Source organism: Zootermopsis nevadensis, unplaced genomic scaffold (genome assembly GCF_977971745.1).
Source record: "Zootermopsis nevadensis isolate Lab colony 2312 unplaced genomic scaffold, Znev_1.0 Znev_ptg000029l, whole genome shotgun sequence".
In the NCBI taxonomy this organism is placed as follows: Eukaryota; Metazoa; Arthropoda; class Insecta; order Blattodea; family Termopsidae; genus Zootermopsis; species Zootermopsis nevadensis.
Genome location: NW_028259161.1, coordinates 3,998,597 through 4,026,303, shown reverse-complemented (window position 1 = coordinate 4,026,303; position 27,707 = coordinate 3,998,597). Strand labels below are relative to the sequence as shown.

General features: G+C 37.9%; 1 protein-coding gene across 9 annotated transcripts in view; it reads right to left on the bottom strand.

The window, feature by feature from the left end:
• The window catches only part of LOC110835771 (cell adhesion molecule Dscam1-like), a 312,906-nt gene that overhangs the window by 66,654 nt on the left and 218,545 nt on the right, over window positions 1–27,707 (bottom strand). For all 9 annotated transcript variants that reach the window (XM_087358016.1, XM_087358019.1, XM_087358018.1 and 6 more), the window contains exon 4: window positions 27,473–27,653. In XM_087358016.1, coding sequence (XP_087214142.1) covers window positions 27,473–27,653 — 181 coding nt within the window. The remainder of the gene's footprint in view (window positions 1–27,472; window positions 27,654–27,707) is intronic.

The window sequence follows — 27,707 nt, the reverse complement described above, 5'->3', positions numbered from 1 at the left end:
GACGCTGGGATTACCTTTGACCTCAACTGACCTACGCCGTTTTCCAGTCGATGGACCCGTCTGAACTACCATCAGCAAACCTGCCGCATCAGAAGCAACCATTCTGATAAATAAATTAAAACGATGAAGCTAAGGGTTTAAAACCCAATCGAAGTACGTTTCTTCTACAGTGTGTTTCAAACTTAATGAGTTAAAGCTTACTCAAGAAACACGCGTTGGATATTCTGTAACAATATCTTGTGCCATTGTAACAGACTTTGAGGAAGATGATTAAGTACTATTTGAGTTCCGTTGAAACACAGGACCAATGTATTTCTGCGCTAATAACCCAAGAAACAACAAGGAATATCATACGGCAGCGATTATCAATGATGCTACCAGACATTTTCAGAAATATTTAGAAAAAACCCAGGATCAAGTTGTCAAAGTTTCCTCAGAATCTTATAATTTTCCCATACTTTGTAAATTTTGATAATTAATATAAAAGAGAGCGAGAGAGAGAGAGAGCTGCAAGCTATTTTGTTCAAAATCGCGCCATGGCAACATTTCTATAAGTTGATTCTGCAACTTCATATGCTTCCTTCAAAGTTCCTGGATGCTGACAGACTAGAATCAGACGTTTTCGAATATTCTATTTTCTCCTTGTAGCCTCACACAAGCGTCCCTGAACTTTCAGATTCTCTTCCGGTATGGCCGTTTCATTGGTTACATGTGTAAATACTTAATGGTACTGTAGCAAAATGTTCCCAGCAAGCAGCAGACGTGCTACCACGTTTTAGCCTTAACTCAGTTACTTCCCTAATGATCTTATACTGGAGCAGCAGGTCATGGTAAAAGGTCTAGAACAACAATTTTTAATTTGATTGCCTTCATAATAATACCGGCTCCTCACCACGAAGCCCGGGTTAATACCTGTGCAACGCAGTGCAACTCGTGATATGCAAATTTGTATTGGTTTTATAATATCTTCATCGATATCTATCAGTAATCTAACATCGTACCTGGAATTCAACAGGCATTATCAGCCTCTATATTATTACAATCTTGGGATATCGCCTTTGACCCTGAACTTAATTCAGAATGAAAAATGAGCTTTAAATAACATGACTGTACATTTACACCAAATAATGACATTTATATGGCCCACTCATAATTCAGTAATATCTTATAACTTACAAGTACATTAATTAATACATTCAAATATTAGAATATACAAATAGGCTTTCGTTATTTATATTAGTTATATGTCATACTACTAATGAGATTAAAAATCTGTACTCCTCCCCCAGTATTGTCAGGGTGATTAAGCCGAGAAGAATGAGATGGGCTGGGCATGTAGCGCGCATGGATTGGACAAGAGGTGTGCACCGGGTATTGGTTGAGAAGCCTGAAGGGAAGAGACCGCTGGGGAGACCTAGACGTAGATGGGAGGATAATGTCAGGCAGGATCTGTGGGAGATAGGAGTTGAAGGAGACTGGATTTTGTTGGCCCAGGACAGGGTCCGGTGGAGGGCTTTGGTTAATTCGGTGATGAACCTTCGGGTTCGGTAAGCCATCTAGTTAGTTAGTTATATGTCATACTACATATTATTCTATACTATATTTTACTTGGTCTGATAATAAGTTGGTTTATTGGTAACTTAATTTGCTGGTTGGCAAGTTAGTTAGCTGAGAAGGTAGTTACGTAGTCCTACTAAGTTTGTTGCTAAATGGGTTAAAAACGAAAAGTACGAACAGTACGGATGCTATTCGATCTGTCTACAAGTGATGTCGTTCAAGTTTCGAATCCGCGGAATTATGCTCGTTTCGCTGCAACAATCCCTCAGTTTGGACGTGGAATGCTACGTATGTGCAATATTCTCGGTGTCCAGTAGTATTTAATTAAAATACGTGGCACTCTGCCTCAGTAGCTGTAAAATACAATTTGTAACTGCACGAAACACGAAGTCAGGTACACGAAATTCATACGCTTTGAACCCAACGTAAAACACGAATTGAATGTAAACCAAATTCCGTGACAGAAATCACGTGTTAGCTGAAGGCACGTTTCTACAGTAATGAGAGCCACATTAAATTGTGTTTCGAGAGATGTTTTATATCGCATGCCATAAAGTATACGGCAAATAACAGAATGCACCTATCGAAATTCAACTCAGGGACTTCAGTCTTATAAAACAGGAGTACGTCGTTTCGGCGTTTGGCTAGTGTAATTTTGGGACAAATAAATCAGTGGATACTTAGAAAATCTATTCACCGATCGACGGGTTGTGTGCCACATACACTGTGTTGGTATAATAATATTTTCTGAGAAATCAGAAGTCCACGAAATCCACTAGAGACCCGCACTGTGTTTCTGATGTCGCAGAACTGTGACGTAAGTATCATAATTACAAGGGTTGTAACAATGAGTTTAACGTTAGCTGTCCTGCTGTCTCGTGATGAACGATCATGTGACAAGGTAACACGACACTAGGGTCCTCTGGGGCACTTGACAGGGTGGCGTGACAAGGGGTGAAGTGTGCCTATAGTGATACGTGTTCCAAGCTTTCAACAGCCAACCACTGTTTCCCCTCCTTTATTAGCTGCCAGCCATGTTTCATTACGAAGTCAGGAAAGGCCTCTTAGTTATTTAATGACATAATAGGATCTACAAAGAGGTGGTCCATTTTAAATAATGAGGTTAAGCCGGTTAAAGTAGCGATAAAGCGGTAAATAATCTGGTGGTACTTGGTTTGAGTCTCGACTTCTAAACTTTCTAAGCAACTCCAGGCAATGTAACTTAAAATTGTACCACGACTGCTTCATATCATATTGTTTCCAAGCACATATTATCATCTTCCTGTTCTTTATCCAGTTTTATATAATCCGTGCAGTGCCGTTAATAAGACAAGTAAGTGACAATACGTCGTTTTAGAAAAAAAAATAGCAAAGTTTCATTTCAGCTTAAAGAGAGATTAAAGGACGCGTCTAGACTTTTAGACTGAGCTTGCTGAAAGCTGTTTTCGTTTTGTAGTTGGTCTTGGGAGTCAAATCAAAGTTGTTACAAAAGTTGTATAGAACATTATAAAATGATCTTGCCAGTACGGTGCATTTATGCAACTGCTGAAGTCTCAATAGCAGACTGGGACGTCTTTACAGCGGGCGATTTGTTCCGACGAGTGATTCCTGACCTGGCACCTCCCCATCAATGAAGTGATTCCCTAGGGACGACGCGTACAAATGGCTACAGTAAGCGTCTAGTGCCCATTTATCTACCTGCAGGAACAGCACGAAAAGCACTTGTGCAACAGAAGCCGGCTTGATTTCCTGTTATTACGGGGCCCCGCTGGAAAACACTAGATCACTAGATCGGCACTCATCAACAGTCCCTGAAAAGAACTACGGAAATAGACAGGTAAGGAGAGAGGAAAAGTGCCTAGAGAGAGAGAGAGAGAATAAAAATAAGCACAGAAATAAAAGTAAGCGGAGACAAACACGAAAGAAATACTTTAAAAATCAAAACAAAAAGGCAAAGAAGAAAATAAAATGCGAATGAGAAACTAAGGAAAGACGAACGAGGGATAAAAGGCCATAAACAATGAAATAAACATTTAATGATAAACTTAACACAGAAAATTTCTTGAAAATAAGAAATAAGTGAAAGAAACCACGAAAATTAGAAAAGGGTTAACGCTGAAGAGAAGAGGAGACACACGAAATAATCTTGGGTTGAGGTCTTGATCTTCACCACAATACTATCAATTCTATCCTATTCTAGCTTAAATATAAGTTGTTTGCAGTAATCTCATTATTGAAGGCAAAATACTGAATATATCTGTCTGTCCTTTCGCATGTCTTATATCCGAAATCACTTAAGCATTTCAATTAAATGTAAAATTCGTATGTAATGGTGGAATGTACATACATTCCCTCAGCGAGATTCAAACCAACGATACTAGTGCCCGAACGTCTCAAGGTTATGTCAATCTTACGTCTGTTGATTGGTACGACAGAAAGAATAAAGCTAATGCTTGAAAAAAACATTCTGAAGTCACGATAATCCTGTAGGCTCTAAAATAACGGTATTAACGTATAATTAAACAGAATAATATGACATGATCGTTATCCGGACAGACCGGCATACATAATATCCATTCCTATAACATGTGATCCATAAATGGTAAGGGGCGATTTTGTTTGTAATACACATTAAAAAACACGCGAGCCCGTCATTCTGCGTCGGCAGTTTGAAATTTGGGCCCTGGGGCTGTGAATTAATCCCTGTGACGTGCTGTCGTACACAGCGGTTCATATGCATGCATTTTATTTTAAATTAAAGCCTCGGGAGATACGGATATGATTCTGGGGAATATTGAGACTTACTAGGTCAGCCCTCCTGGTTAGTACTCCAAAGGTTAGGCACATACACAGAGCGTCCTCACTGATCCCCTCTCCCATGCAAATACTGGGATACCACCATAAAATAGTCATCACCGCTTCCTTCCATGTCGCTCCAATTTATCAGTCACGAGTACGTTCACATCCGACGATATACGATCTATGCCGTTTGAAAAATATCTAAATAAATTAGTAAGTACACGCACAGTTTAAACAAGCATTATCAAACGTTAGTGTGGTAAGATTAGCACTTATACTTCATATTCGGAAGACACCAGATTCGAGTCTTAACTGTGTACCGTACGTATTTCTTGAAACCAAATTAATCCAGCCCACATCCTAAACCTACTGTTTCGATATATTTTTAGTGTTATCCTTAAACCTACGACTAGATTTCCATAATGGTCTCTTCCTTTCAGGTCTTTAAACTAAAATACTGCATACCTGTGAGCCCTGACGGCGTCACAACCCAGAATAACATAGTCATACAAAATTTAGTTCTGCCCTCCTTGACAATTAATAACCCTAGTAATACTTGGCGACGAATTAAATTATAAAAGTCCTCGTTATGCAGTTTTCTCTTGAGTCTCTCTCAGGTCCAATATACTCTATAGTATTGAATAATCAGGTTTATTTCATTTATATTCTTTCTTTACGACTAGAGTTTGAAATTCACACACATATGAACATGTCGTATCTATTAGGTATTCAGTAATACTTAGAAGAAAAAAAATATCTTCGTCTATCGCAGGATTTTGAATTATTCTATGTTACAAAATTTTATCAGATGTTTGTTTTAGTTACACCGCCAGTATAGTATAGGGGAGGGCAGAAAACTTTATCGCAGGATTTATGGTGACGGGAGGGGGCAAGTCCTACGTTACTCAGGTATCCACTAGCGATAAGTTCTTTGCGTGAGACTCAGCGTACTTCGCGGAGCTGCTGTAACGAAATTCCCTAGTCGGATAATTAGTTCGAAAAACACTTGGAATGCTAGCTTCCACTACAGTTCCTACTAGGTGATACTGCTACACTGTGAATGTAAAATTCTGAGGTTTATAATATCTTGGATACAAATGTGGTTTAATGTGTAACGCATTCCTAGTTGGTTCGTATGTAACATAATGACACTATACGTATACATATATAATAGCATACCGTTTATGACTGTGCGTACGTGTGTGTATCTGTGTTACGCACAACCGAAGTACTCAGTATTAATGACAGATAGCAGGATCTTCTATTTTATACGTGCCGCTATAATAATGCACCTTTACAAGTACATCTAAATGAGATACAGGGAAACAAGGAAGGAATAAATAAAACTGCCCCGTTAAATTTTAACGGGTATTCTACATTAATATCACATATTTTACAAGCTGGTACTTTCAGTCACATAAATCAATTTGTAAACATTTCTGAATGTAATACAATGCATTTTGAATGGAACAGAATTATGAACTTACACACTGGACGCCTGATAATGATGAATGAATGAATGAATTAATGGGAACTTTATTAATTGCATATTTATCGTGTGACCACTTAATCAACTGCTATTTTCATGTTGGACATAAACAGGCTTAACATACAATAATTTTAATTGTGTTTCTCCTGCAGCTGTTACGTTCTGTAGGAGCTTTTCACGAAATAATTTGTGTTGGCGATGTAGTCCTATTCCGAGCCATTATAGAGTGGAAGTAATAGAATTATAACCATTAATGTGATGTTCCACGGTATAATTACGACTAACAATACCAGCTAAATACTTATGACATTATTATTTGTTGCACATGCTATTTTAACACCAGTGTATGAATGGAATAAATTATGTAGAGTAGAATAACAAAATTCAGAACACTAAAAATGAGCTGTCTTGAGAAACAGAAATGTTTCAAATATAATTTTTAAGGTTAGAAAAATGGGATGGGAAGACGTGGATTGGATTAATTTGGCTCGGGATAGGTACTGGTGGCGAGCTCTAGCGAAAGAGTAAAAGAACATGTGGTTTCCATACAAGGAAGGAAATTTCTTGACTAGCTGAGAATGCTATTTAGCTCCTAAAGGAAAACTCTGATCCACGTAGTTTCCTGGTGAAACGTGGATTTTATGTTGTGTAAATTAATTGCTGTATTGTTTTATTTATAAGACCTAAGTATCTGAGAAAATTAACTTTTGTTAAAATGTTTATGAGAAGTAATTTATATGTCATATTTGTAGAGACACACTGACAACTGTGTCCCTAAGTATATGTGACCCTTCTGTATAAAACTTGCTTATCATGTCTGGCATCACGGTGCTACAGCGACTTTATCATGAGGGAACAGACAGTGAGTCGCAGACTTCTGTGACAGTCTCTTAACTGCTGGAAGCAAAAATCCTTTCATAATTAGCGGAGGCTTGAAAAGCACTTCTATGCTCAAAGTTCGGTGACACTGAAACCAAGGTGAGTGTAACCGACACCTGCATCGATAATTTTGAAGGCTGTGCTACCTTTATAATTTTAAGTATGAGACATACTTTTTAGCCAGACACTTTCATTAACCTACAAAAAGTAACTCTAACTATACTGCACGAAAACTTTGAGAAATTTCCCTTGAGGGTACCATTATGCACGCTGTAAAGACACATTTCTCCGTGACGGTCGATATATCGAGCTCCTTTCTTTTCTTAAGGTTTGCCACTAAAGTAATTCAGAGGGACGTTGAATATTTCTGGTGTTAACACTTGTGCGTCTAAAAATCAGATCACTCTGATTGTCTTTTGACAACAATGTCTTTATTTAATCCACTGAGTGTGTGTACACATCTTTTTGGGTTACTCTGTATTCTTGTGGATATACGGATATCTTCTTTGAGGACTACAAATCTTTGCTCAATGTTTCCGTCTTCAGGCAGTTATTCTTAGAAACAAGAAGCATGCAGTGTTTATTCACATTCTACGGACACAATGAGGGTCACTGAGATCCATCTGTCAAACTACTGAAATTTCGAGCCGTTTAAAGATGGCGCCACTGCAACACGCAGATGCCGAGTGATTTTATACAAGCACAAATCAGTATTCATTGTGCGTAATGGACGGAAACTCCTGCCGCGGTAGATATCATGGAACAGAAGCTGTTCCTTGCGACAGACAGACAACAGCCTCATGAATTTTCATCACACACAAACGAGGTAAGCTACAGTTTTATATATATTTATATATATACATATATATATATATATATATAGTTACACACACACCATCGTTTCAGGCGAGGGAAATCTCAGAATCACAATATCTTACAAATAATTCTGCCCTAAAAACAACTATCCCAGGCCACCCGTTTTAGATATTTTAGGATACTGTACAAATAACAGTCGGTATTGTAGGTTACGTAAAGTTAGATTGGGTTAAGTTAGGTTAGGGTAGAGTACGTTAAGCTGGTAGATTGTCATGTGTGAGAATGATATGTTATATAACTCACGAGTCTTTTTCAGCTGACAGTAAGCTGCAATTGATTGTCAGAATTGTTTTAATTTTAATAACATGGTTATACCAGGATTATATCTGTCACCTGTCTAGGAATGACACATCTCATACAAACATAATCTGGACCAATAAAGATGTCATACGTTGATCCGCAGCCTGTTAAAGTGTGACAGGCAGACGCTGTATTAAAATATTAATGATAGACTGATAACAACATTCAGTATCTTGTGCGTTATGGATACAGAAATCGGAAGTATTTGCGCAGTTATGGAGCCACATGTTTTATAACTGTACGTGGCGTCTCTTCTGAGCCTAGTGCGACATGCGAGCGAAATAGGACATGATGCTAAAACGGATGTTAATGTGCTGAACTTTCTCCATTAGATGAACTGTATTTGATATTCATGGCGTTTGTAGTTTCCATATCAAATGCACGGTTCGAAAAATATAGCATAACGCGATAGAGAACTTCATTAGTTCTCCATTTGTTTAACGACGATGTTCAACAGCAAAGGTTATACGGTGTCGAATGCAATGCGGTAATTGCAACTGGAGCTGGATGTGTAATAGAAGGAAGCGGCCATGTCTTGTTATAAAGTTCCAGCCTAATTCGCCTGAATAGAACTGAGGAAAAGCAAGAACGATTGTCAGTCTCGTTATCGAGATTCAAGACCAGGATTTCTAAAATTTGGGGGATGAAAACTAGCCATTTGATTTCGTAGATGGATAATACTGAATGGATTTTACAGAAAAAGATGCGGAAATACACGCTGTGGCTCGAGGTAGGTTCCAATGGCGGCCCGTTGTGAACAATGCGATATATTAACACATACAATTCTATACACAAAGAGCCGTTAATTCCTTGACCATCTAAGAGACTATTAGTTTATTTATAAGGACTCTGTTCAATGCCGTTCCTCAGTGTGAGCACGTACTATTTTTTTTGGCAGATTTCCTTCCTATATTTTTGTATGAAATTGAAGTTCCGATGGTCTGTGAGCCCCTGTTTAGTTTCAGAAACACTAAAGCTAGTCGCACTGATGATGGTAGCATTAAACTTCTCCTATACGTCGGTCCAACATTTACCAGATTACATGTTGCAACATTCCAGAAGGTATCCGTTTTCATACCCGTCGCCGTGAGAACATAGGATTTACTACACTCTATTTTGTGATTTCAACACTTCTACAGATTTATTTCACTGCATTGTCATCGGTGATATCGTCTGGTGATCCGTAAGTCGAAAGCGACAGAAGAGATTGTGTCCGAAGTGCTGGAACACTCTAAATAGGGTCATGAATGTTTAACCATGACATCAGTTCTTTCAGGTTAGGAGTCAGCACCGCATCTGACAAGAAGTATGCTAAAGCTTCAACCCGCTGGTTGGGAATTTGACCCCCACGGGCTAAGGGCATCGGTGGTAATTTATTTCCTGGAGCTGCAGAGGCCGAGAAGCAATGGCGGCAATCACTTTCAGCCCCCTGTGGCTAGGCAACCCGTATACCGAGTGTAACAGCGACTTATCTACCACCTAGGGTTCTTTCGATTGCATACTACTCGTTACGACCGTGCCAAGTTCAGGAGGTCAGACACTGGACACCGGATTTGCATCGCAAAGGCCTGGGTTAAATACGGGAAAGTCTTTGCGGGCCTTGTGGATAATGTGGCACTGAGAACGGATTCTCTCCCCTGCCATTCATAATTTCTCCAATACTCCAGTCTCACCTACGTCGTTTCTTGGTGTATTTAAGAAAGCTCTCCCAACTGCTTAGACCATCTCGTATAGTTGAATGATAAAATAATAGTAAATAATAAAGTAGGAAGAAATGGCACGAACCGGACCTGGCTTATTGCAAAGAATTGCCCAAACATTGACAGTCTAAAATTTCTGTACACATGCAGACGATCAATACTGACTCAAAATAGGGTCCCACTGATGGATTTAATTTATTTTAACCACTGTGATGAATTTCCGAGTTCCATAAATGCAGTAAATTATTTTACCGACTAAACAACTGCCAATTGCAGCAAGAAAGATCATGACCACGGGAGCAACAGCGGTGGTTAAACTGCAGGCGATTATTAAATGTTAAATTTAATAAATACCAGAACTAAAATTCTATAATTTCGTAAGTTAGCTGTACATCTAGCTCAATGTACCGCACCTAGATGGTTAATAAACTCGTTTCTTATTCGGAAGGTCCCGGGTTCATATCTTCGTTCAGCTACCCTGACCAAGGTGTGAAGTTGTTTCTTCCGGATTCATCATAATTTGACATTCACAATCATACAAGGCATTTTTCTTTCGACATTATTTTTTTTGGTGGTCGTCACAAACGTAGTTTGCAGTAGTTTAAGCCCTCCTTGCGGACAACTGTAAATACAAACTTTAAAATTTAAGGAGTGCAGTTAATTATCTCGCTCGTTTCTGCTTCTGCTGTTCCTTTGCAGCTATTTTGCGCGGAAACAGCTTCGCTATTTAAAGGAAATAAGACGCGCTGCGGTTCGTGGTGCAAGGACACCTCCTTTTATACACGTGATTCCCTGTGGACTACGATTTCCTTATACAAGCGTACTGATGGGCCTGTTTGTAGATGGGCCCCAAGGTTTAATGGCACTTATTTTCCTTGTGGAGAAAAACAAGCAACGTCAGCGAATTCTTTAAGCACGCGAATGGGAAATGGCAAGTTTAACAACACTGGCTACCAAAATGATTACTCGCGAATCTAGCCTCTACATTGAGACTGACGATTAATGACAATACATGATAGAGGAAGGCGTCAAGTTATAGGAAAATGTATATTCAAGGAAATAAAAACAACTGTTGCCACATTCAGCATTGGAACATATGAGTTTACCTCCAGAGTTCGGGTCAGAGGATATACTGTTAGAAATTATATTCCGAATAATTATTTTGCATAATGACGGCGTCAGTAAAGCTAAATTTATCTTTCTCTGCAGACACAAAAATAATAACCACTTAAGTTCATTTTTGTTCTTGTGAGAATAATTATTAAGCTATGGTTCCCGTTGTGTAATTCAGTCTTGAATTTTTGGAACGGAAAGTATAGCTCACAAGCAGAAAGAAAAAGAGTTAATGAACGCTGACATTAAAGACATTTTATATACCTAGAGTTAAATTTTATTAGATATAAAGCAAGACATTCAACACGAATAAGTATAAATTTGGTTGAAAATCTGGTTTAATTAGTATCAGAAAATAAAACTGAGAAATGCTATGGTGCAGCTTTTGAAACAGAACGTCGTAGTGTTTTAACGAAACGACTGATGACAAAACCAGTGCGGTACATGTGCTGCTTCAAATTAACACCGGAACACGCGGATTGTTGTGAATATATATATATCACTTATTGTGTTACAACTATATAAGTAGTAGGCCAATCAATATAGTTACATGGTTTTGTATAATTACAGCGCTAATAACATCCCGCTTGTGAAACCAAGGCGTAGATGAGATAACATTAAACTGATCCTAAAAGAAAAATTATGTAAGTGTGAGGAATGGACAAAGCTGGCTCAGAACAGGGCCCAACAGCGGGCTTTTGACAACACGTAATGATATGCATCCGGACTGAGTAAAAGGTGGGGATTTGTTGAGTTTCTGGGTGTATTATTAGCTTTTAAGGAAAACCATGTTCCATGGAGTTAGTTATCAAGAGTTAATTGTAACATTTTCCGGAAAATCACTTAACTCCTATCACTGCACCTTATAAACATACAATAATTTCAATTTTATATGGAGAATTTATTCATTTATTTTTAATGGGAATGTACGTAATTATTTTGTTATTAGAAGAAAGCAGAAACAAATTCGAAGACGCAATTTCATTACGAAACGTCATCTTAAAGAATTTTCTTATGGAAATACTAATTTAATGTAGCATAGCCGTGTGATGATAAAAACCACTTTCCAAGAAGCAAACTGAGTTACATTACGCCGGATTCAATTTACCTTTTCCCTATAAATGCAGCTTGTGTCTCTGTTGTGAAGACGTCTTGGATGTCTGTTCCATTAGACAAGATGCTGCGCGCTCTGTTTAAAGAACACGCCGCGCCTTGTTCGACGCTTCCAGAATGTCAGAGAAGTAAGAAGGAATTCGAGTGTAAATGATAAGGCGCTTCCTTGGAAGTTAATTTTGAGTAACCTTCAGCATCGTGCATCTAAAAAGTGGGGAACAATAGTGTCCAGTTTCTCTCGTCTCTACGCTATTAAACACAAATTCATTTTTGCGTTTCTTATACACATAATATGGGTGCTAGAAATATATATATATGGTACACATTACACAAGATATTCAGTGGCGTAGGCATTAATTGTGAGAAGAAATAGGGAGTGATTATATGGGCGTTGAATTTTCAAGAAAGGAGAATGAGAAGAACTTGAAGTATTTCAAAGTGAGCCACGGAATTCTTCTTGAAGTTACAAGGACACCGGGTGCTTCCAAAAATACAAATCAGACACAGTGAACAATTAAGTTACAGTGGGAGTAAACCCCAGATGTTCAACAACGATAAAACAAAATCCCACAATGACACGTGGCATGAACCAAATAATTTTCCTCCTATCATCACAATGCGTTTGTCTAATAAACAGCTTAACAGCAGCCTTCTTGACAATTAAAAGTACTCTCTCTGCTCGTATAATACATGTCTAGCCAATTCAGAATCATTCACTGTCTGACAACACAAAGCCTGCAGCCTATAAATACGACACTTCAATTACGTAATGTCCTCCACGCCTTCCATACTTCATTTTTTCTTAATTCCAAATATTTCCCTGGGCACTTTATTTTTTTAACACTAGTAATGTAAGTTTTCTCCCCCCCCACCCCTCGCAAACAAAATGAGACGGAGAGTTTCACAACAACACAAAACGACTAGCGTTTGTATTCACTTCTTATCAGATACGAATAATCACTGCAGTAAAATCGATTTAGTCCATTAAATAAGCAATGCATTTTAATTTATTCGGAAGTCTCCTTTAAGGTTTTTCTCTGCGTGGCTTGAACCAATAAACAGCTATTAATAGGAAGGTTTTGGTGTGGAAACCCCAGATCTTCCTTATGCATTGGGGTTTCTTCTATTCTTACACGGTCTATGACGTTATCTAATTATCCTTTCCCCGTCGTTTTCTCGCCCTAGGGGCTGACAATCGGATTAGAGTTGAGTTGCTGCTGATCGAATTAACACTGCGATTCCTGTCAGCTAATACAATAACGCCATGTAATCGGACAAACTGGTACGCCGCCATCACAAATGCAGTCCTGTAAGCTCCAGTTCTATTACGGAATATGGGGATTTCAACGGACTTGTCCTATTCAATACGGATAGAGCGACAGTAACCCACCCATTCACAAACTCTAATCTATCTCCCACCTTCGTCCATCACTAAAAAAAAAAATTAGAGCAAACAAATTGATTCTTTACGTATGAGCTGATGATACTGTAATGTGTATATCTCACGTTCAGATCATAAGTCATTCAGTCCCGACTAGCGTCCACCGATTAATTTGGATTGTCAGAGTTATGAATTTTCTAAATGCCTAAATTAAATCTCCAGTTCGCTTCGCTAACTTTTTATTTGGCCACAAAACTGTTTCGCACAAACACGTTACTAATTGTACGCAGAGGGTAACAATTCTGACGCGTTCGCTCTGTCATTGTCTCTTGCGTTTCAGTTCATGCCCCCCCCCCCCCCCCCCCCCCATAAACAGGCGGCGCGGACGAGAAAGGACCAAATTATGTAACAAGAGAATATGTCAGACTTCTGGGATACTGCTGCACCGCGTAGTATCGAAGGTAATCGATGTTTTAGAGGTGCGTTTACCGCCATCACCAGGGCGCCATGATGTTGGAGGCAGTGGTGCTGGCAATTTTTATTTTAATAAATAACATATTATAAATTCATCCTGCATTTTTAGATACCTCTTTCGTATTCGCTGCAGAAACTGCTGTTTAGTTTCAGTTCTGTTGAGTGTACAGTTACTGGTACTGTAGGCACACCAGTTCAATGCTCATTTACAGGGATTTAGTTCTAAAGCTGCACTAATTCCATTTCATAAGGAAACTGGAGTTGTCTACAAAGCGTAACTTCTAAGCTTCGGAATGCATGAACTTCATTTTACCTCTACGTGTTCATTTTGGATTGAAATGTCTCCTGGGCGTAATATTTGTAAACTACGCTTTGATATGTATTCATGTACTTGAGCACAAATGACGGTCTGAAAGGTGATTAATAAATTTGTCCCCTGTCACAATTATTTGTCTGGAAATTGAACCTTTTAAAGCCAATGTACCACCTTCTTTAACAATAGGCAAATCTCTACTTTGTATTTATGGGTTTCACATGATTCTCACTGTAAACAGCGATTATTTTCCAAAATAACATTAACCAATTTGACCTTTTTAACGGCGAAGTTTTGTATTTTTTTAAGGTGCAGACTAAGTTCTTAAATATTAATTATAGAACTCCGGTTCCAAAGGGTTAACCCAAAAATTCTCGATGTTGCGTGAAGCATCTGCCACTCACAAATTTAAGGTGAGCCACTGAACAACTCTTCGCAGATTACTAAGATTTAATATCACATGGACTGGTTAACTGCTTCAGACCAACGGCAAGGGAATGGATGTCTTGTTTAAACATTAAACTGTCAAATTGCTAATTAATGTTGAAACAACTAGATGATGGATAGGCATATAACATAAATGCAATTGTATATATACATTTATTTTTATATCCACACCGGAAATGGGTTCCACCCAGAATTCTTCTCAGAGTCAGGGGCCCTTTCACTGTGGTCAAGGCTGCCAGATTATGAAACAACCCACTGAGCTTAAGTTGTACTCCCATTAGCGGTCTTTCCAGACATGTTTCATTAGTTTCTGAGATTACGAATGATGAATTGCTAAGTGGTAGGCTGGCTATTTGACATGATTTGTAGAATCGAATGACACGAGATGACGATTGTCAACGGTGAAATTGCGGGGACGCTAAGGAACAGGTCGAGACAGATTTTATGAACCTGTACCAGTGTTTATTTCATGTGGCAGAGGAATACGAAGAAAACAGGAGTTTTCGCTGCCGCAGACTCCAACATGATTCATTAAGTCGCAAGACACTTAATATTTGCACGTACCACCATACAGTAGAGACAAGGCAATACGATAATATTTATATTAACTGATGTGGGAGGAGTGTAAAAACAGGGAGTCTTGGTGCATTTTAATGAGTAATTTAAATATATTATTGGAAAACTGACGAAACGTACTCACAGACGAGAACTACTTATCATAAACCTCCAAAATATTCAAGAAACCTTCACACCGATAAATACCGATATCAAACACGCCTGCATCATAACGACTTTAACAAATTAAATACGATGTTAAGAAACTTAGAACACACGGTAGAATTAATCGGACACTCTAAGGAAAGGAAAGAAGATAAAATATAAGTTGATATAATTGCGTCATATTGTGAATTAAAATTTAATTATTCGTGGTTTTTTCCGTCTAATCACAAATGTATATAAATAAAATTATACATAAGATATTAAAATATCATTTACATATACCAAATATGTAAATGATATTTTAATATCTTATGTATAATTTTATTTATATACATTTGTGATTAGACGAAAAAAAACACGAATAATTAAAAAGATAAAATATATTAAAGTTGTGTAAAGTCATGGCTGTATCTACATTTTTATATGTTTCGGAATGATGCGTTCTGTCTGAGCGAAAGATGAAAGAAATGTCGCCGAAATAAGATTTATGGCTATTATCGCGGAGAACTAATATCTCCATAGCCATAGCGGAGCCATGATTGAGAAGCTGACAGACGCTCAGTTAATCAATAAATTCACCTGCCTTGTATGGTACCAGGATGTTCATCACCGTGTTCAAAGAGCCTACCACCATCTTGAGCTAAGTGAATACCGTCCATAATTTCCAACTTTGCAAATTTCTCTTTTCCCTTTAGGTTTTCCTACGAAACTTTTGAGTGCATTTCTCATTTCTCCCATGTGTCCCGCACCCCAGATTTACCATGTTACGAATCAATATCAAGGAGAAATTAAAGATATAATTATACTAATAGTTTACTGTAACCAAACGAACTAGTTAATTTAATTGAGAGAATTGAAGAAAGAAAAAAGCAGAAAATTTAATCACTAAAAGTCAAAAAAGGGATTCTGAATTCAAATCCTGTAGTCGGGACTGTCTAATACCACTAAATTCACGAAGATGATAAATAAATATTATTACGGGCCGGCTGGAGAGTCAACAAAATTTTTTCATCAACTACTACGTGTGTGATTCAACCAAAAACGTATTACGTACGAATAGCTTTACACAAAACGCAATTAGCCTGCTACGATACTTCCAAATTTTTTGTGGAAAAGCAAGTCTATACGCCAGTTCGGGGCGCAAAGCCGCACGATCTAATTTCGAATATCTGAAATAGTTTCGAAGCGTTCATCAGAGAAGGGACTGCCACATGCGTGTCGCCTAGAACCCGTTTCAAAGCACACCCCCGGTTATCCTTAGTACAATGGTCGTTTGACTGTCGCCCGCCCTCACATCTCACGAAACAGCAACTGGGACTGAAACCAGGCTGACCGAACAATCTGACACACGTTTCTGCATTTTTTAGTTTTGTAATTAAATTCTGTCCGTTGACATCACACGTTTTTTCCCTAAAACTCAATTCAAATAATTCCGACCAGGCCTACATTGTTTCATAGAACATAAGCAAACTTCAAATTTAGAATTTTGACCCTTGATCTGATAACTTGGTTTACGCCTTTTTTGTAATTAACTGTGATGAATGTTTAGGCTAGCCCAGAAGTCGTAATTTGTAGAACAGCGAAAACGAAATTCGAAACTTACCGCATTCTACAACTTAGGAGTGTGACAATATAATTCGCGTTCTTTACGTATAAACAGTACTAACAGTAAATCACTCTGTAAGCAAATTCCATTTGGCCCTATCCTGAGACAGGTAAATCCAATCAAACATTTTACACTTAATTTTTATGCAATTCCATTTTAATATTATCCTAATATCTACTACACCTGAGCATAGCAAAAACGTAACTGGAAGCTGTGTAATCAATACTGTTGCATATCTTTCCACATCGTCTGTAAACACCCTTATGTTCGGAGATTCTAATCCCTTACGATTCTCAGCACCTAGGTCCTTGTGTTAACGCGGCGCGCTTTCAAACTTTGCTGGAAAATTTAGGTTACGCCCAATTAAAACTTTTGAAAACTGTCCAAGATCAATTTTTGTCCGTCTGCCGCTTGTGCGGTTTATCTATTTGTCCAAATTCTGATAGTTCATGTATTCTGTGCCCGTATCCATAGTCACACGCAGTTCCTAAAACGATTCATGGGACTTCAGTTAAATACAATATTTAAATAACCACAAAACACCTCAACTATAACCTTAACCCAATTTTCGGAGAGCGATACAAATCTCAGACATCCTTAGCAATGCTGACGTAAAATAAAATATGGTAATATATTTCTTTGCTACCCTTTGCGCATTTTAACTGAGCCTTAATTATATTCTTTGCTTAAAATAAATGACCTGAGTACATAATTGTAACCCGTGATCGACTGTCAGAATATTGCATCTCAGGAAGTACCGAATGAATTATGATAAGACTTAGTTATGTGGGGTTATCTGTCAGTGTCGGTCAATTCCCTTCTCTACTGCGTCCATGTACCGTGTAGTTTTCCCCTGGAGTAAAGCAGCCGAAACATGAAACTGGCCACTTACCTCAATATAGTGTCTACCCATAAGTCTATAACTCTGCATGTTTGAAATTAATGCATCTTAATTAATCAAATGAAGAAATGGTGTCTGATTTCAGGAAACACAGCTATACTAACAATTTAATTCAATTACGTGGAATTATGTTCTGAGAGCAGTCATCGAGATATCGAAAATCTATGTGGGACAGTGTCAAATACACCGCGTAATACTGCTGTGTTGGTTGAGAATCAACTTCATTGGCTTCTACGTAACTTGTGAGTCAAAGGTAGGGCGTGAAATTTCAAGCAGACAAGGCAAACGGTCCAATTAGGGCGATTAAGGACCGCCATGGCATAGTGTTCGGTGGTTGCGTGTGTTGTGATGTGGGGCTCATCACGTTAATGATCAAGATAGCAACGAAAAGCCTGACCGACTAACTAATCAGTTAGCTAACTAATTTACTTCATGGTACAAAATCATCTTCGAGCAGTTCATATTATTCCAATGGTCAAGATATACCTTGTTGCTGTAGACTCCTTCAGTCCAACCTTATGCCTGTCTAATTCAGCAGTAATTTTAATGAATATTGTTAATGATGGTATGATGTCTGGAATTTTAGTTTGTTGACGGACAAGAGTTAAGATTTTTCTTCGCATAAACTATAGCAGGAAGCTTTTTTACAAGTTATTACAATGGAATAGTTGGCATTTTACTTTTCTCTAAGATTCACTTTAATAATATTATTCAATTTATGCCTGTATCTTCTGATAAACTTTCTACGATTCTGTGCTCTGTTATTCTTGTTTTTTTACAGTCGTGATACAAGAAAGCATTTAAGCGCCACACAGGAAATTGTAGGAACAATTTTTTTTCTTATTTAAGTAATTTTTACATTGTGTGGTCGTAAATTATCTCACATGTAAGGGAGAAGCAATGGCATTTCCACGGGATTACATGAGTTGAATTATAAATGTAACCGCGTAATAAATGGGCACGAAGCACGTATATTCTTTTGAAAAACATCTGCATTCTCATTTCTTATTCATTTCGCTTAATTAAATGATAAACATAAAATATGAATGCTACCTATTTTGATGTTCTGTACTTGAGAAAGAAAGACAGCTATAAATCACACATGTCAGTAAATTTACATGCCAATGTTACGTCACAGCAATGCAGCAGAGTTTATCCAAATGAATTATAAAGATCTCAGTATTTTGAGGTATTATCTCTACACTAATTCTACATTTAATGCAACTCTGAATATATTAAGAGAAAACGTGTTGTACAGTATAAGTGTTTATTTTTGTCAGAAAATCTCGACTGTGCTCTATTAAATTTGAGAGATTTATGTTTCTGGTCCCAGTAACAAAGACTAGTTTTATTTAAGTGGTTCAAATGAGTGGGTTTTCATATATATATATATATATATATATATATGAGATTTATGCCTGAAAACGGAGACATTACCAACCTCTAGATCACGTAGACTCATGCTAACTCATAATCAAAATAGCGAATACTGTCAGTGAACATCCTTACATCATGATTTCAGACTAATTTCACAGCCTTTAGACCTACAGAACAATCAACTTTAATAGATCCAAAACCCGAATTATCTTTTATTTCACAAATTCCACACCGAAAATAACAGAATAAGAAAGTCTTGTTTAAAAAAACTACTTTTGCAGGTTTATTATGCTAGCACTAAAAGACAAAGTAAAAGTAACACTAAAATTGTATTACTATTTAGTGTGTAACGAAGTTGAAAGTTCTTACGTATAAGTAACACTTGCTTAAGGGACCAGTAACTCGATACTTTGTCCAGAATATGCATTTGTAAACGAAGTTTTTAGGCGTATCTTTAAAATTGACTTCGTTGGAAACAAGGTAAGAAATGGGAAGTTGAGCAATACAATGGATAAAAGAATCATTGTTTTATGTTGGAGACTATACACCATATATTTGACATCGAAGTAAAGATAGGCCTGAAATGTTTGAGAATTAGCACAATTAATTTATAAATTACAGTTACATTCAGTTATTAATCTCATTTCTGTAACAAAGGATTTTATTTACTGGGAAAAAGTTTTGAGTTGTGTAAATGAAGTTGGTACTAACTGGTAGAAACATAATACTGCAGCGACATTAATTATCATGAAAATGAGACAGGCGTCCCGGAAACGTACGCTAATGGTTTATCTGCATGCGATTATGTACGGAGTCACAAGCAAAGAAACTAATTTGTCAAGCTGAAATAGGGAATAATGATACGCGGTATTAAGTTAACTTTACTCCCTATAATCGATTTTGTAATTTAACTTATTTCTCTTTGTCTTAATTAATGTATAGAACACGTAGAATGCACTACATTCCACGGTTTTACTCCTTTAAGCTACTGTTCTTAATATAAATGATAGGACTCAAATTTAAATGTTCCTACAGGACTTATTTACATCTCTTATGTATACAGAATTTGAGTTTGATTTGCACTGAAAGGTCTCATAGCTAGATAAATTAGAGTAGCTCGCTGGATCTCGAAAAAAAAAACTGTGATGGAAATTCCTCACTCCAGCCCCAAACCCTAATCAACCAGCTCACATAATCGAGCACGAACAAAACTACGGGTTCTTCTTCAACCTGACAGGCTCCAAATAGTGATTTATTCCGCTAAGACACAGAAATTGAAGTCAGTAAGGACTGAACGTCGCGTTTGTGTAGGCTGTTTTCTAAATTCGTTCATTTTTAATTATACCGCAATGTCTTCTGAGTCGAAGTTAATACAGGGCTACGTCTGTATTCCTGCATTGGCGTTGACGAATAAGAAATAAAGTATTTTCTACAGGATCCCATATCAGTTAGGCGGCATATATACCACAACAGATGTAAAACTGTTTGCTGATGTTCAGAGCGACAGTAACAGTTAAAGGAATTTGTAAAAAAACTACCGTCACTTACATACGTCATAATACGAGCCGCAATGCAAAGACCAGTTAAATGTGTAAGCGACTTCAGGGCAGAGTTCCTTATTTGATGTGGACGAGACATCTAAATGTATCCTACAATGTATGTGAAGCTGTTTGCACGTTGATAAAATTCAAAGAACAAGTATTAGGAGAAGATGACGTCAACTACTGTGCTTGATCGGAACTGAAAGCTAATCCATGCCCAGAAACATTGCCACTAAATTTAATGCTACGTATCTGTAATATGTGTGATATTAAATAACAGACAGAGTAAAACGTTGGAAAAACATTCTGAAATGAGTTTAATTAGTTTGCGACAAATTTGGCCGACAGAGTATTACTTGAAAAAAAAAAACTTATGTAAAGAGAGAGATTAAATGAGTGGAAGTTGTTTTCATGAAAACGTAATTTTGTCTCTCAGTTAACGAAGAATATGAGAACTATATAAGGAAGAAAGGAGATATATAAGCAAATAATTTAAGTAGCAGCTATAAGAAAGAGAACTAAGAATAAACTAAGTATCGAGCATTAAATCTGGATTTCTCTGTATCAGAAATATTACAGCAGCCGTAGCTCTCGTCCTCAAAGGGTCGGGCAATAATTATATGTAACGCCTAGCGACTAAAGCTTTCGCTTTCAGTAATAAACGCCAACCCAGTGCAAATCTGGCAGGGTACTTAGCCTGAATCGTAAATCTGAAGCAAAAACAGAAGTAATAATACGTGCTTTTTATAGGCACGTCAAAGGGCCAATCATTCTGACGAGTGTCGCCAGCATAACACAATTTCTCTCGTAAGATATTGGTAAATCAAAATGAAATATATGTTAGGCAGGCACTGTGAATTTATTTCAAATCATTTCCTTGATGCTGATAATAAACGTTTTTAACTTTGGGGTCTGTGTACTATTGTGCATTATCTTGAAAATTGATTCATTTGCCTTCCCTCCTACTCTGTCTGGGGGTTAGGCAAACGTTGAAGACATTTGGCAACAAAGTTCTTAGAATAATGTTTGAATATAAGAAACAAATATTAATCTGAGTGTTTACTGTGTTCTTTTGGGTTGTGATGTCGTGTAGTGTCACAACCAAGAAAACCACAATTAGAATTTTAACTGTCATGAACACTTCAAATCTAGGTATCTTAGAGTGGTTAAATCAAGAAAGTTAAGTAGAATAGCCACACAGCACGAATATGAAATCAATAAATTGCTACTAATATCGTTTTAGCTTTGTTTTGTAGAGGAACTATCGATTTCATTAAAAAATCAATATATGGCGGTAGTATGAAACAAACACTAATTTATTTTAAAGATGTCTCTTAACATCTGACAACAAGGAATATCACCCCCTCCAACTATTGGAATCTAAGACCTGCGCAATTTACATAATATACACTACAACCAGAACCAAATTATGATCAGTGAACTAATTACAAAACTAAAGTAGAACGGAAGAATAATATAAAAGTTGTCGTCCTTAAAGCGACTGTGCGAAAGAAAAACCACGATGTACTTCATTTAATTAAGATGACGAATTATATATTATTATCAAACAATAAATGGTAGAATTAGTATTATTATGAATAGTGATTTGGGAAAAATATATATGTAAGAGATCACGGCGTAAGCATAAGAACTTGTTAATATTACCCCGTTATTCCTCCATGGAAACGTAAAAAGCATCAAAATGAAACTGTACTTGTGCCACAGACGAAACACCATGCATCCATCACGTTGTTTTACTACGAATGGAAATGAGACACTAATTACATATATGCATGATATCGACGATGTAGCTTAGATGCCTTTCGCCTTTTCTGCAGGGGAATGCTACGATAGTATCCCCGACCAGGTTTCCTTCAGTATGTCTACAAATAATATTTCATAATCATTGCACCATAACTCACTGAACACACACATTCAGGCACTTGACAAAGATTCAAAACAGCTACATCCTGACTAACATGCCGTACTGGCTATTAGTATCGTTCTGGATTAATCTACAATCAATGCCACAAAACACGTATAATTCGTGTTACACGGAAAGTAAATTACATTCTGCGTTCTTTCATGTCTGCAGTCAAGTGCAAATGAGTTTCCGACTCATTATGTTTTGCATAATGATTGCGGCCGGTTTTTCAGTGAGGTTGCGTGTGATTTCCCTTTGACCTCAGGAAGATTTCCGTGGTATCACTCAAATAGGTCGACAAAAAAGCAGAATGTTTCGTAAAGAAACGCATTTTAATTGTATACGTGCACCAAATAAAACAGATCCATGAAAATAAATGCTAAAACGGGAATGTCTACATAAGGATGTTATTTTTCAAGTCCACCATTAGGTAGGCAACTTCGCCAAAACGTTTCACATAGAAGCCACGTTATTACTGCTATTAACCTAGCAGCATATTCTTTGATTCTATACACACAAAATAGCTATTTAAAACTATTTCGAAACATCTGCCTCGACATTAGGCAAATCAGATTTCCGTGCAAATATAGTGTCTTTCCAAAAAAATCGACTTTTAAAATTTGACACTGAAATATTAGGCCTGTGACACTCTGTTCAGTGGTCCTCCCTTAACGTGAGAGACAAATTTCACACTCAGAATAAAGAACAGTTAGAATTACAGTTATATACATTTTAATCTTAAATATATAGACTGCAATCGGGAATACGAAATATTTTGAACTGCGTGGTAGTAAGCATTCCATCAGTGGCAAATGAGCACAAAACATACCCGAGTCTACCCTTGGTTGCAAACAAGGAAGGCACAGAAGAGCAGGTCCTAACTGTAGGACGACACTTTGGCAACCACTGTGATAATATAACATTGTGGATATTAAATGGCGAAGTACGAAGTACCGGTTGTACTTTACCTTAAACACTGCACTGAAGATGCCAGCCACTTCGACGCCGATTTTCGAAATGAATACAGGGATCACTCGAGTGCAAGTGCCGTTAACTTTGGAAATGTCACTCCGTGTTCCAAAAAAATAAGTAGATACACAAAACACGAGATTCATTAGACGACTTTCTGATAGCACAGCAGTCGTCAAAAGGGTAAACGTCACAATGGAATGTCATTAGCTGCAGTTTCATGCGCTGTTTACGTAACGCATGATCCTGGTGAGAGGAAACAGAGTAAAAGGAAAAATGAGAGTAACAGAGAAGCGAAGTCTAACGAGTCGCTTTAATTACTTATTTTCTAGCTCTTTTAAAACCTCTCTTCTCTATATTTTTATCCCCTTTTCTTTTCCGTTTAGGTCGACTTATACGTGACTCCTCCCTCCCCGTCCGGTCCCTCCCCCCACCCCGAATGATGTGTACCCAAGGGATTTTCATCACAATTTCGAGTGCCCTTTTATATATGCGTCGGATCATCCTCCCTCCAGCCAACTCATCACAGAGTCGTGCTCTTTTGTATCTTCTGCTCCAGCGTTTGAGAGAGAATAAGCTTACAAGGCAAATTACAAAAACGTTTAAGCTCGTTGAAGAAAAATAACTAGCATCATCACGAAAATTTCTGTCTTACTCTGCGCGATGCAAAAGTCACAACTGCCAAAAGAACTAATTCAGTGTTATCTTCTCGGATTAGGTAGAAAATGTCCATAACGTATTTGAACTATGAATAAAAACAAATTATGTAGCAAAATTTAGTCCAGAATTTCGAGTTTTCTTTGTTTAGATCTTCAATGAAATTATTACTGATATTATTAACTGCAGGAAGTAAAGTAAAAAAGGATTTACTGGTTTCTATGCTAAGATTCTAATTCAAAACGTCATAATTATGATTGATTAAATATTCTTAAGCTATTTAAGGTCCGTAGTTTGCGACCAAAGATTAGGCCATTATTTGTTGGATAACGTGAGTATGACAACAGAAGGTGAACAATTGATTTGTGGTATTCCGTATCCAGGCCGAGCTCCGAATGGAAAAAAAAATCCGAAAACAAGTCTACATAGACACTAAACTACTCGGTCACAGTTACGAAGCAGGATTGCCAACCAACACATTTTAACGTTCGGTATAATAGTTTTGTCTTTCAAACACGACAAAAGTTTGTCAGTAGCGACATGACCTTCCCACTCACCTTTATTAAAATCTGGCCAATTCTTTCAAAAGTTGCACAGATACTCGTATACTGTAAAGCGTCATATAATACAGATTTTATTTTCTGTAAATACGCCTGCAAATCACGAACTTCAACATGATAGTGGGTCCGATGATGAACATATTTAGGTACGTATGAAACCCGTTCTCAGTAACGGAGGTGGACAGAATAACAAACAACCTTTGTGAGCTTGTAGCATGTCGTGGTCTGCTTGTTAGTCTCCTACTAAAATCTGCTGCACAATAACATTAGCTATCAATTAGGGAGAGTACCAGTGCGTTGCTATGGTAACCGAGTGTGATAGCCCAGAACACGACACAACTCCTGTACCAGGACAACAACACAATCTCCCGGATGCAAAGCGACGCTGGGGAAAAAGCTCTTCACATACACCTACACCAATCACGACGTTGCATCTTGGTTGTTGGCTAATGAATAGAGTAAAGTAAAGTAAAGTTTGTCCCACTATACGCCATGTAGGCGTTTGGGGTGAGAGGAGGTATAGCTCCTCTCTTCCTTGACCTCGGCACTAGATTGGGGGTGAGTGGTCAGCATCACGCCCCGGCCGGCTTTACCCCCGGGAAAGAACCCCGGTACCCATTGTAGAGGAGGCTGGGTGGGCCCCAGAGCCGGTCTGGACGCAGAGGCTAGAGGAAAAATCCTGCCCCCATCGGGGATCGAACCCCGGTCGTCCAGCCCGTAGCTAGTCACTATACTGACTGAGCTATCCCGGCTCTAATGAATAGAGACGATGGCTAATTTGATATCATGCGCACTCTTTAGTCACATAGGACAGAGCCGTAGATAGCTTAAGCACCACAAGATAATGATATTCAGGATTAATCTTCAAGTGTTCCTAACTTCGGCAAGGAAGTGAACAACTTCACTGTCCAGCCACTTAACCTGCGGAAAGAAATACCACCCCAGACTCCCAGTACCCTCTTTGAGTGGGCCCGAGGCCGGTCTGGAAGTGGAGACTATCAGAAAAATCCCAGACCCTGCCCAAACTGGAACCCCGTTGGTCAAGTCCATAGCCTGCCCCGTATTAAGCTATACCGGCTGCTCTTAGTTTTCAATAAGTCCTACTTTCAAACGTGGTACAGTTTCTCGTATTTCATTTTCCATACCGTTTTACAGAATATATGGTCATGACACGGGGCCAAACATTGTCCCTGTGGCTAATCATCGTATTATTCTGGTCTGGTCTGATTTAACAGATTCTGTAAAATACACTTAAAATTGAAGATTGCTGTCTTCTGGGTTATTGCGCCGTGTAGTCTGGTATATATTCACACTACACGGTGCAACAACTCAGAAGAAAGCAATCTTTAGACTCACCGCTGTGAAAAACTCAGATCCTACACTCTTAAAATTAATGAAATATTATATTTTAGAATTACCGTATTATTATCCCATCTATTCACCACTTTATGGGGTATGTACTTTCATGTACCCGAGACAGACCTTGTCCCTAAGGTACATAGGGCAGCAGCTATTCCGGGATACATATTGTTTTTAGCAAGTGCAACATGTATTATATAATTTTATTTTATGAAAGCGTCTTTCGGATGATGTATGAAGTTCCCTGATGTCGTGTTCACCCGGGATGTTGGCCAAATATTTTCTGACGGACCTGGAGACAGTTCCTGTTGCTCCTATAACTATTGGGATTATTATTATTATTATTATTATTATTATAGCAGGAGTCAATTTGTGCATCCCTGAAAAGCAGAATCAGGCGGGCTACAGCAAAACTTGTGACTCTCGGTATGTCTACCCGAAGTCTCCCCTTTCCATCCCATCCAACAAGCGGAGTGAACTGGGCCTCCCAGTCATATAAAAGCACAAAGTGTAGATATAAATCATATATAATATTATTATACCAAGTTATTTATGGATGTTGGCATAGGAATAGAGCCTGGAGTCGGAAGATACGGCGAAGGAAACATTCTTCGAGACGCTGATTGGTCCTTTAAGGAAAAGACACAACGGGGAAAAGACACTGTAAGGAAAAAAGTTGAAATTGAATTTTCTTACATTGCATTTCATTTAATACGTCGTGCCGCTAGTTTATCTGATCTCTTTACCTTTCTTACTGAGTATACTAGAAATAACCTAGGTAAGATTTAGGGTAAGCACCTCCGAAACGTCGAAAACTTTTACCAGACTACACAGTGCAACATCCCAGGAAACAGTCAACTAGACAAATAAACTCATTTACGTAAATATACTAACTTTGCTAGAACTATAAAACTCAAATTAAAATTAAATAATTCCTTGACACTTAACTGTGAATTCATAATTGAAGTTACCAGTAATGGTAAAGATTTTCTCGAAAAATTGTGTGGCAAACATTCTCAAGGTTAATGAAATACTCGATATGTCAGACAACAGAAATAATTGCAGGTCGGTTGTGTGAAACAATAGACGGAAAACTGATCAAAAACTTTTTGCGTTATAAATATAGTTTTTATGCTTTTATTCACAACTATCTATAGAAGAAAGAAGAACACAACGAGGGACAGCCTTAAAACGGGTCTAAGATTTACTTAGTGACGAAACAGAGATAGAAGAAAAGTTGTTAGAAGTCCCACATTTGTCAACAAAGACGCCAATTATTAACCGGGGCTTCTTTTAAAACAAACCATACTAAAATAAAGTGTGTGAAGAGGAAATATTAATATAATACCATAATAACACGTTTAATATAGTTATTTTTCACTGAAGATGTTCACAAGACAATGACAGATGTACTGACCTGAGGCGGGGAATGTGGGCTAGTTCCTTGTCCGAGGAATCCTGCCAGCGAATCTCGGGTGGCGGAGTGCCATGAGCTGAACAGCTGAGCATCGCACCCGTTGAGTTGGAGAACTCCAGCCACGATGGCGGTTCTTGGAGAAAAACGGGACCTTGGACGTGAGGTGGCATTGGTGAGACACCTGTAAAAATCCCACGACAGCTCACAAGACGAAGTTGCTAGCTTGTTGTCTCAT